The sequence below is a fragment of the Tiliqua scincoides genome, chromosome 6 (assembly GCF_035046505.1).
Source record: "Tiliqua scincoides isolate rTilSci1 chromosome 6, rTilSci1.hap2, whole genome shotgun sequence".
NCBI lineage: Eukaryota > Metazoa > Chordata > Lepidosauria > Squamata > Scincidae > Tiliqua > Tiliqua scincoides.
In genome coordinates, this window is record NC_089826.1 from 89,638,988 (window position 1) to 89,650,699 (window position 11,712).

Here is an 11,712-nt window from a genome sequence, read left to right on the forward strand (position 1 = left end):
CTGGTGATCTCAGCAACGCAGTGTGTTTAAAAAAAATGGTCCGTGGAGCAGAAGAGCTGTAATGAGAATAACAAGAGCTGTCTGGCACTGGGAAATAAATGTTGAGTTGGACATGAAAACAGGCCCATGGGGGAGGCAGGTGAAGTGGCTGTTAAAACACATGGTAGCTGCTGCTGACCGGATTTCATTCCAAGTCCCACTCAGTTCCAAAACCGTTTTCCAGAGGTGGCCACAGCTCCACCACAGGGCAAAGTCCCCAGCTCAGTCACGGCGCCTGTTCACTCAAGGATCTCGCACAGCAGGGCTGGAAACATCAACTGCCCTTTATTGGCACATTCCAGGACTGGAATGGGTGGAGCCGTCTCTGCTGGCATTCAGCTGTAGGAGGTTCTGTTCTTGATGCCTCTGGGTGAAAGGATCTTGGGGAAAGTCACCAAGACGTGCGTGTGTGTGTGTTTTGTTCATTAAAAGAGCAGCGTGTGGGGTGTGTGAAGGACTGGGACTATGGCATACGGGGCTGGGGCATCCCCCACTGCCATTATGAGCCCAAGAAGGGAAGCTTCCATGGGTGCCAGGGGGCATTTCCACTTTCACAAAACCGACAGAAGGGAGACGCTTGAGCAACTGTTGGATTTATAACTTGATTGAAATTAAGTTAAAATCAGGGCTGGTGACAAAGGCCAGCCAGGTGAGGCTCGGCCCAAGGATCCAGATACATCAGAGTGGCTTGGCCAGGGTGACCTTAGATCTTCAGTGCTGGTGGCAGTGGCTGTGACCATAGGAACAGCCCCGCTGGATCAGGCCATAGGCCCATCTCGTCCAGCTTCCTGTATCTCACAGCGGCCCACCAAATGCCCCAGGGAGCACACCAGATAGCAAGAGACCTGCAAGGCCTCCTGGGAATTGTAGTTAAGAACATAAGAACAGCCCCACCGGATCAGGCCATAGGCCCATCTAGTCCAGCTTCCTGCATCTCACAGCGGCCCACCAAATGCCCCAGGGAGCACCTCGGACTCGCACCACCTCTTGAGGTAGTGCATGTCCGAGGAGAGCGAAGTGGCTTGAAGCTGCCCATTCTCCCCAGGAACAGGGGTTGGGATCCAGCATAACTGCTGGATTCCTGACCCTGGGGCCACCCACTACCCCCTCCCCTACCCAGGCCCCCCTTCCTGTCTCTTCCCTGCCCCTCCCCACCAACCTCAGAGGCTTGCTTTGGCCCACCTGGGCCGACACAAGCCTCGATGCCTCTGTTGGAGCAGAGGCTTGTTCCAGCCTCCGCAGGCCGGTGCACCACTGCGCAATGGCCTAGCCAACTCCTGAGGAGGCACAAACGTGCCACCAGCGCAGGGGACTTGCAGCAGCCCAGGTCAAGGGCTGGATTGCGCCCTATTTGAAGAAGATCTCTGTTTGGCATAAGTACCGATTGAATTCAATCCATATGCATTTAAATAAAGGTTATGCTAGAACATGTACTTTGAGGCTGTTTTGCAATTCTGTGTTTAGTGATTTGTAAATGACTTCTGAAGTAATAAAGTAAAAAACAAAAACAAAAACCAAAGGAATATATATTATCTAAACCACTCAAAGGAGAAAAATAACATGTCTAGTCAGAAGTACTATTGAATTCCATGGGACTTACTCCTAAGTAAGTGTGCATAGGACTACTACAGCCTTCAAGCATGTTTTGGGTGAGCAAAAAATAGTCCCAGGCAGGGGATCGTCACAGCTTAGTACTGTAAAAACTTGGCTAAGTCAGCCAAACTTCATCAAGCCTGAATTGGCATTTGGCAGCACATCCGATTCTTGAGGTGGTTCCCTGTGCCAAATTGCAGCGAGATAAGCAAGCCAGGTTGCTGGATTGTATGATGAACAGGATCCTTAGGCTTCATTAAGCTGGAATGCTGAAAAATGGGTGTCTTTGGTCTCCAGCCACTGCCTCTGCAGTAAAATAGAAACCAGCTTCCAAGGTTCTGTTGTCGTCTGTCCCATCACAGACGGATGTGACCAAGAAACACAGCCCAGGGTGGAGCTAGACAGAGAGAAGCAGGCTTGATTCTGCACATCTGGGGTTGTCAGGAAGTGGTTTAACCCTGGTCTCAGTGGTGCATCTTGTTACTTCCATGGATGTCACTGGTTACACGAAAAAAGTCAAAGGCTGCACTTGAGAGAAAACAACGTTTTGATGGAGGCAACACTTACTCTCCACCCCAAAGGCTGGGTGGCAGGAGTTTCTGTGCCTGCACTGCGTCTCTGTGTGAAGCACATACATGATCTACCCCCCCCCCCGGGTGGGTTGTCTGCAGTATACAGGCAGACTCTACCCACAGATTTCCTGTCGTAATCAGGGCCGCATTGCTAGCCTTGTAGTATCTTTCAAAATAACATTTGAAACCATTCATTAATTTTCTTTCCTATTACAACGTATTTTTCCATGCTGTAAATAGAATACCCAGCCTGGGAGAAAGTGATGTCCTTTTACAGATCTGATTAGAAAAGCTGCTAGATTCTAAAAGACTTCAGATCACTGAATACCTTGTTAATTTTGCTTATCGCCAAAGATTGGGAAAAAAAATATATTTCCAAGGTGGTTTTCCAAGACAGTGCGCACTGTGATGTTCATAATTGGAACAGAATGTCTCTTTCATTGCTTTTCCTTGATCTAAGGCACAATCTCCTTTCCTCAGACATTAATTTATTGCCTGTTGGGGTCCCATGGAAGATGCTCACTTTGTGTCAGTTTGCTGGCTCTCCTATCGGCTTCTTCAGGAAAAATGTTCCCTATAGTAACGGCCATTTGTTTTTCCGCAGGAGGCCACAGGGGAGAACATTCCTGTCCTTTTACTGGGTAATAAAACAGACAACGAACACGAACGGGAAGTCCCCAAAGGACTCGGAGAGCATTTAGCCAAGGTAAGGGCGGTGCGAAGGAAGTGCCCAGTGCACACACTGTGGTCACACAGCCAGCAGAAAGTGGCACCCGGTGCTTGGAAGCGGCTTGCTCAGCCATGTGGTCAGTGAGCAGTGCCCTTGTGTGACCTCGAGTTCCTGATGCCCTCAGAGAGCGGAAGCGCTGCAGTCAAAAGCAGATGCTCTGACACGACTGCCTCATTGCCTGGGAAGGCTTCTTTTCCGGTGTGCTCAAAAGGCACAGAACCTTCCCTGTTCCAACAGGGCTCCTTCACAGACTGTCGTGCTGGTGAGGGCAGGTGCGCACCTGAGCATTAGACGTGCTGGGGAAGGGAGGCGCTTCTCCTCTTGTCAGCAACTGCTGCAGCTGCCTGTGAATCTGTGAATCTTATGCAGCAGCATAAGCCGCTCTTTCGGCGGGCTGTAGTGCTTCTCCTTTCATTATCAGTCCCGTCCCCCGGGCACATCTGGGACTGTGGGCGCTGCAGCAGTGCTTGCCTGGCGTGCCCTGCTGTGCTTCTTGAGTGGGGGAGGAGCACCCCCCTGCTCTGCTCGTTCTTGGGACAAGCAGCTGCGGCCCCTGACTCTGCTTTGAAGTGGCAGGCGAACGGGGCAGCAGCTGCTCCCTGCAGGAGGCCAAGCTGGGGCTGCCAGATCGAGGGGTGTTAACATCAGAGGACGCCGCAGCAGTCCCACTTCTGGCAGGAACAGAGCAGTTTGCTGCGTTGGAACCAGAAGCAGCACAAGGAAAGGGGTTCATGTGCCCTGCCCCTGATACTTTAAGGACAGAGAAGGGGTGCAGGCCCCAGACTGCCTCTCCCTGCCTGCTCACTGCTTTGTAAGCACCACGTAGTGGGGGGGGGGGGCGAAAGCTGGAACCAGGGCAGCTCTTTGTTTCCCTTCCTCCAGTACTGCTGCAGCGAGGGGGGGCTGCTACTGCTGCAGTCCTCTTCCGACTGACCTTCTGATGCACTGGAAGGGCTTTGGAGCCCCACTGGAGCAGCAGGGCTGGAGAGGGGGCAAGGCTGACAGGTCAGGTTGGGCCCCTCCCAAGTGCCGCTCCAAGGAACTGTTTCAGGCTGCTTCATGGTGTAGCCATCTCTGCACGTGCCGGCTTCTGAATCTGCTGCAGAGAACCTTCTTATGAGAAGAGAGGAGAGAGGTGCCCTGCCCTTCTTCTTTCCTCTGCTCTTCTGCTTCTAACCCACAACTGCCTTCTGGCGCGCCGGGGGATCTTTACCTGTGTTTGTACAAAAGAAAACTCTTTGCTGACTCCTGTAGAAGGATGATCGTTCTTCTCCTTCCTCTCAGAAAGTTTCTGCTGAATTTCTTTATTTTTAATGCACTGGCATCTTCTCAGGCTCCAGGGATTTCTCACTCAGAATGAATTCAGGTGATTCTTTCTTATAAAAGCATGTTTTCAAAGAAGCCTAAAATCAAGTCACAGCTCAAGGTATGAGTAAATGGAGAGAGTGGGTGTCCTCTGTGTCATCCAGCCCTTTTCAGAAACGTGCAACAAGTGAAGCTAAAAATGAATCCTGCTGAGATCCAGGATGATCGTAGCCTGCAGCCTACAAGTGCCTTAATTGTAAGATGGCAGGCAAGGGAAAGAAATGGTTCTGCTACCGCTTTTTTTTTTTTTTTTTAAACCAAACTAAAATAAAATAGCAAGAAAAAATGGTCACATTCAGATGAACGATGCTCCACTAACAAGGCTCTGTGAAGGAGGAAATGCGAGCTCTTACAAATGTCATTGGCTAGAAATAGCAGAAGCATAATTAAATGATTGCAGTTTGCTTGCTGATCTTATTATTATGATTTAGACTAATGGAATATTAATTATTGCTAAATTGCAGTGTGATGCCTGTAAAGGCAAATTTGACATTTCTTATTAACTGATGGGCTGCTTCCTTTTTGTGATCCATCAGCTGTGTTCAGTCTGTTAGATGTGTTCTTCTCCTCTTCCTCCTCCTCACTAATCCCACAGTCCCTTGGTGTCTGAATACTGGTTGGGAAGCAAAAGGGGGTCTGCCAAAAAGAAGAATGTGGTTTCGCAATACTTTGGGGCCCGCTAGGGAAGCAGAAGTCTAGATATTTTTCCTTTAAATATTGCTTTTAATGCCTCAGCCGGGACATCTTTGCTGTGCCTTCCAGGACCTACAGAAAAAGACAGTCAGAGCACTTAGTGCCCTTTTGGGAGAAAGATCAAGGGGAGGAGACGGGTCTCCTCGAGCCCCTTGAAGCTTATAGAGGAACAGAGGAGGGATTCATGTCAAAGGTTGAAACCCCTCCCTCCCTACAACATATGAGGAGGTTTGGAGAGCAGAGCCGGCCTTAGTAGCTGTGGGGCCCAATGCAAAATGTCTTTGTGGGGCCATGCGGAGCCCCTTACTCACCAAGATGGACGGCAGTGGCTGGGCACACTCCAGCGGCATCACCACCAACTGCTTCCAGGACAGCAATTTCAAGCCAGTTAGAGCCGGGCTGGGAGAGAGGGCTGACCAGCGAAAATGCTCCACTTGCCGTGCTTTCCTTGTGATGCCTCGGCATGGAAAATTCCATGCCAGAGCGGGCGCAAGGCCCAAATTGGTCCAGTTGCCCTGAAGCTGGCCTTGTTGTGGAGGGGACAGTGTTGTGGAGGGGCCTTGTTGTGGAGGGGACAGTTAACCCCTGCTAACTGGTTAAGAGGCACTTTTTCAAGTGGGTGCTCCTCTTTTATTTAGCAGGGGGAGAGCAACTGGCCCACCTCACCCCAACAGTGTCTTTTCTAGTGGCTATCTGCTGGTGTTGCATTTTTTTAGATTGTGAGCCCTTTTGGGACAGGGAGCCATTAGATATTTGATTTTCTCTGTAAACCGCTTTGTGAACTTTTTGTTGAAAAGCGGTATATAAATACTGTTGTTGTTGTTGTTGTTCCCCAGAATGCCTCCCCAACATAGAGCATGAAAATGCTCAGACTGGGGCTGAAGTCAGCCCCGCACCAGAGCTCTGCAATGCTGCAGTGCACAGCAGGACAATGGGAAGGGGGAAAGATCCCCTCGCGTTTCCTTCTCCTGCAATCTCTTTCCCTCTTGGCAAACCCCAGGCGGCACCACCGCTCTCCTGCTGCAAGCTGGCTGGAGCCCTGAGCAGAAGCACTCCTGCAAGGCAAGAGGGGCACTCTGCACATGCTTTGTTTCGTATTGCTCTAGCCTTGGGCATCTTTGCCCATCAGCTTGGTACCGAAGCAGGACAAACTGTAGTCAAGGTAGTGATCTCTGTCTACTTAGGAGATTTCCCAGGCAGGCAGAAACATATCAGTTAATAAATTTAAAAAAGGGGGAGGGAGACAGTAGAGAAATTAAAACCTAGCCCATCAGTGATGAAGCCAGCTCAGTGGCCTGCAGGAGCCACAGGCCGATCGTGGCCTGCTGGGGAAAATATTTTGAACTCTGAATTTATTTATTTATTTATTTATTCAGACAGACAGACAGACAGACCCCAACAACAAAGCTCTTCAGGCCAGCGCTGGTCTCCATGGGAGCAGGAGTTGTGGGGCCCCCTCTCCTTTCCTCCCTTCGGGCACGCAGAGCTCAAGCTGACCCTGAGAAGGTGGGGGTGGGGGGGTATCGACAGTCCTCTTGGGCCAGCGCTGCTTTCCATGGGAGCCGGTGCTGCAACTGAATTGGCCTCATGCAGGGAAGAATTCCCATCTGGGGGAATCCAGGGCATGGTCTTTAATCACATGGGGAAGGGGAGTTATCCCAGCTGCCTTTCCCTGTGAGTGAGTGGAGGGGTGAGGGTGTGCGTGGGTCACCTGTGTCCCCTTCCTGTGCCACATGGGGCTGGTTGGTCTTTTGGTCCAAAACAACCCATTGTCAGTTGGAGAAGCATGGTGAAATGGGGAGGGGGGGGAGATAGGCCAGCAACCAAACTGCTCTAGCAGCCATTTTCAACCACTGTGCCGGAGATGGTCTGCAGGTGTGCCACAGGAGTTTGGGGGAGGATCATTTGTTAGTGGAGCCACTGGGGAATGTGAGCCCTGCTGTCAGTGTGGTGTGCTTTGACAATCGTCAAAAAATGGTGTGCCTTGACAACTGTAGTGCCTCGTCAGTGTGGCATGAGATGAAAAATTGAAAATTGCTGTGCTATAAGATGCTGGAGGTTCAGGTTAGAATTGGGGGGATGCATGACATGTGCTGAAGGTTCCAGAGGGAGGAAAAAAGCAAGAGGACACCTTTTCCTTTGTCACATGGCAGACACCTCCCCCAATGGATATTTAGCTATGCAACTCTTGCATTTAGGGAACTCTAAGCCTCTGCCTGATCTTTTGAGGGCTGCATGGAAGAGCGAGAGAAAGTTGCAGAGGAGGGGAAAAGCAGAACCCCTTCTGCGGCTCTGCTCACCAGTGCATCCTCATGCAGGCCGCAAAATGGGACTCCTGTTCCTCCAGCTCTGTGTCTGCGCATATCCACTCTGGGGCCCGTGAACTCCTCATCACTGAGAAGGACAGTTGACTGACAGGGTGAGTTCTCAAGGAGAATTCGGAGAGGAAGGCCCAGGAGGCCGGAGGCACCTCAGGCACAAAACTGGATAATCAGCTCTCCAGGGGCCTCCTGAGCAGGAAAGTGGCGCTGAGGTTTGGGGTCAGTGGAAAAAGTAAAGAACTGTCATTGTGCTACAGTTAGTGCCACCCTCGCACCCCCGGGAGCAGAAACGTGCGGCGGCAGCGAAGAAGGCCAATTCTATGCTGGGGATGATTAGAAAAGGTATTGAGAACAAAACGGCTAATATTATAATGCCGTTGTACAAATCTATGGTAAGGCCACACCTGGAGTATTGTGTCCAGTTCTGGTCGCCACATCTCAAAAAGGACATAGTGGAGATGGAAAAGGTGCAAAAGAGAGCGACTAAGATGATTACGGGGCTGGGGCACCTTCCTTATGAGGAAAGGCTACGGCGTTTGGGCCTCTTCAGCCTAGAAAAGAGACGCTTGAGGGGGGACATGATTGAGACATACAAAATTATGCAGGGGATGGTCAGAGTGGATAGGGAGATGCTCTTTACACTCTCACAGAACACCAGAACCAGGGGGCATCCACTAAAATTGAGTGTTGGGCGGGTTAGGACAGACAAAAGAAATATATTTCTTTACTCAGCGTGTGGTCGGTCTGTGGAACTCTTTGCCACAGGATGTGGTGCTGGCGTCTAGCCTAGTCGCCTTTAAAAGGGGATTGGACAAGTTTCTGGAGGAAAAATCCATTATGGGGTACAAGCCATGATGTGCATGCGCAACCTCCTGATTTTAGAAATGAGCTATGTGAGATGCAAGGGAGGGCACCAGGATGAGGTCACTTGTTATCTGGTGTACTCCTTGGGGCATTTGGTGGGCCACTGTGAGATACAGGAAGCTGGACTAGATGGACCTATGGCCTGATCCAGTGGGGCTGTTCTTATGTTCTTAACTACAATTCCCAGGAGGCCTTGCAGGTCTCTTGTTGTCTGTTGTGCTCCCTGGGGCATTTGGTGGGCTGCTGTGAGATGCAGGAAGCTGGACTAGATGGGCCTATGGCCTGATCCAGTGGGGCTGTTCTTATGTTCTTATGTAAAGCAAAGAAATCTGCTCCACTCCTGCTTCCAACCAGAGTGTCCTGTCTGCAGCAAGTTATGAAAGTCCAAGCTGTATTCCCTTTTCTTAATGCCATAATCCCCATGAGTGTGAGCTGTTCAGGTAATTCAGATGAGGACTGAAACACCAGGAGAGCTGCCTGGTTTGGCCAGACATTGGAGGAGCCGCCTGTCTGCCTGAAAGGAGGAGGGGTTGCACCTCTTCCCGTCTAGTTCTCTGCTGTGGCCATTCAGGCAGACCTGACTGAGCCATGCTGGTGCACAGGGCAGCCTCCTGGGAGTGTTCCAATTAATAGGCAGGGCCTGCTAAGCCAGAAGGAGCCTGTGAGTCTGGCCCTCAGCTGCCCTCTCCCCCAAACTAGGAGTTTGCTTCCAAATCCAGATTTGAGCCAGTCCTGGAGGACACGGCAAAACTGAATCCGCAGGGTCCACTTTGGGGGTTGACCTCCATGGTACGTCCACAGCGACAATGTGGGGAACTTTGGGTGAAGGCCAGTCCTGTCACGTGCACTGGCCTTCTGGCTAGCAATGTGAGCCACAAGGATGACTACAAGATTAGCACAGGTTCCCCCTGATGAATTGGGGTGTGTGTGAAAAGCTCTCCTTTTCCAGCAGGTGTGCTTTCTTGTACACAGCAATGCTCAACCAATGGGCTTTTCCAAAAGTCCTCCTTCCGGGCAATCCTGTCCAGATTGACACGTCTGCTAAGGCAGGTACTTCTCCAAGTGTGATCCACAGACAGTTGCTGCTCCAAAACCATTGGCGGCAGCTGCCCAGTGTCGCTCCTGAGGCTTCTGGCTTCTCCTGAGGCTGGCTGTGGGACTTGGACATGGTCTCTCATTGGCAGGATTGGCAGGCCAAGCATGGCAAAGGTCTTTGAGGATGAGATCTGGAGACCAGGGGGTGGGGGACCAATGAAAGCTGGGAGGATTTAAGCTGGCAAGAAGAAAAAAGATGGGGTGGAGGAAGGAGTGGAGAGGAGGACAGCAGGATGGGAAAGATGGTCCTTCTGCTCAGCGCACAAGACTTGGTAATGTGGACTTTGGGAGAGCATGGACATACTCTGAAGCGAGGGTCACACAATGCAGCTGCAGATGACAGAAGATGAAGGTCAGAGCATGGACGTCAGCCGGAGGGTTTCCTGGGCAGACATCCATCCGGCACTGACCAAACTGAGATAAGGTGACCAGGTGCATGAGGAGACTACTTGGTGAGGGACTAAAGCCTGCCTTTTCGAGCCTGAAGCCAGCATTCCGCCTGTCAGACCCGGGAAGGTAAAAACTGGCAGCGGAAGGCTCCTGTCTCAAGCACGGAACAGGCGGCAGGGCAGATTGTCAGGACCACGCGGCCTTCAGTGGGATGTGGTCAGAAAGGTCTGCACATCCCATTGAGTTAGCAGGAAGGCTTATTTGGGAGCTTTACATGAGAGAAATGCAACTTCTTAACTGAACATTTGCAAAACTTCCTGGAAGTTTAATTTAACTGAAACACCCCCCCCCCCCAATGTGACTTGGTGCAATAAAATCTGGAGACCCTCTAAAGGAGATCAGTTGAATTCATGGCCTGAAATGTCTCTTTCAAAAATACCATAATAAACAAAAACTATGAACAAACCAATAACCCCAAACCAAAATACTGTGATCTGAGGAACCAACTCAAGAAACAGGAAAACAGGGTTTGTTGATAGTTTTGTTTGTATTTTTACAGCTCAAGCCGACCTCCCCTTGCAGCAATGCAGCGGTGGCAGCATGGCTCCTGCTGTACCCCATGAGGGAGTTTTGGCGGCTGGAGGTCTCCTCAGAGTAAGGGGACGTTTGCCCCCTTGCCCCAGGGTAAGCTTGAGCAGCTGCCCTTGGACTGTCCCAACAGTATTGCTGGTGCAAGGCCACGTTGGTCCGTGAAGGCAGATCAGGCCCTAGAAGGGGGAAGTTCTGATCTCCAGAGTCCTTCCTGGGGAAAGGGAACATTTGTTCTCTTGCCCCACGGAAGGTCTCTGCTGGCCTGGTGGGTCTACTTAGACCTGTTCCAGCTTACAAGTCTGAGTGGACCTGTGAAGGTGGAATGGGCACAGAAAAGGGGTTAGGATTTGGCAGACACCGCTGCTGACTCTGCCCCTTCCTGGTCCTAATTCACCCTCCTCCTTACTCCCATCGCTACCCCATTCCATTGCATCTCTGCCCCCCATGCAATCCTACCTGGGGCATCTGGTGTCCATTGCCACATGAAGCTGGCCACTTGCTACTCCCAGTGGTGGGCAGTTCATGTGCTCCGGCTCGTCGCCTTCCGTGAGAGCCAAAAGGGGGTTACAGCACCAGTGTGCTAGGCATACATGCCTACATTTCAACGTTTTTATCAGCTTCATCCAAATGGTGCATCTCTTACTCAGCTATTGGGCTGCCTCCCCCCAGCCATGGTTTCTGCCATTTTCCTCAGGCGCTTGGTGCAAAACTAACGCAAGCGTTCCTTTCTTCTGTCTGTTCCAGGATTACAGTTTAACCTTCTATGAATGCAGTGCCTTATCTGGCCACAACACCAGTGAATCTGTGCTGCACTTAGCTAGGTAAGAAAAATGGCTCCTGTTAAGAATGCAGCACGAACTGTGGGCCTCCCAGCTCTCATCTGCAGAGAACGCAGCAGAAAGCATCCCAGAGGCTCCTGGCTGACAGCTCTTGGGCAGAGGCGGCTGGTCGATGGCCCCCTGATCAGAGGCTGCAAGTCCCTGCTTCGGTCTCTCTGTCTTCCCCCTTTTCAATCTTTCCTTTGTTATTTTTGGTAGAATTTTAAAAGAACAAGAAGACAAAGTGAAAGAGAAGACTATTCAGCTGCATCAGGACTCCAAGAAGAAGGCTTGCTGTTCCAGGCAGTAGGAGGGGGCGCGACGCACTCTTCCCTTTCAGAAGGGCATCCAGGCTGCAAGCTGGAACATTGGTCCTAGGAGTCATTCCTATTCAACACAAGGATACTTGCTGGTGAGCAAACCTGCCCAGGATGGTGCTTCGTGATTTCACCTTTACCTCCAGTGTCCCATCTGGCTTACACTACAGCATATACTGCATCATGTTTACAGGTCTCAGGCTCATGCTGGTAATTTTAGGTAATGTTAGCGAATGCGCAATCTCAGTCGCTCTTATTCCTCTCTCTTTGCAAAGTTGCAAAGCTCTTCTTGAGGACCACTTACACCAGTTAAATTCCACTAAA

The 11,712-nt window shown here is 50.9% G+C and overlaps 1 protein-coding gene across 1 annotated transcript in view; it reads left to right on the forward strand.

Moving 5' to 3' along the window:
* Window positions 1-11,381, forward strand: part of CRACR2A (calcium release activated channel regulator 2A) — a 56,063-nt gene extending 44,682 nt beyond the window's left edge. The window contains exons 15-17 of the mRNA XM_066632956.1: window positions 2,809-2,910; window positions 10,998-11,074; window positions 11,291-11,381. Of these exons, the coding sequence (XP_066489053.1) occupies window positions 2,809-2,910; window positions 10,998-11,074; window positions 11,291-11,381 (270 nt within the window). The remainder of the gene's footprint in view (window positions 1-2,808; window positions 2,911-10,997; window positions 11,075-11,290) is intronic.
* The last annotated feature ends 331 nt before the right edge of the window (window positions 11,382-11,712 follow it).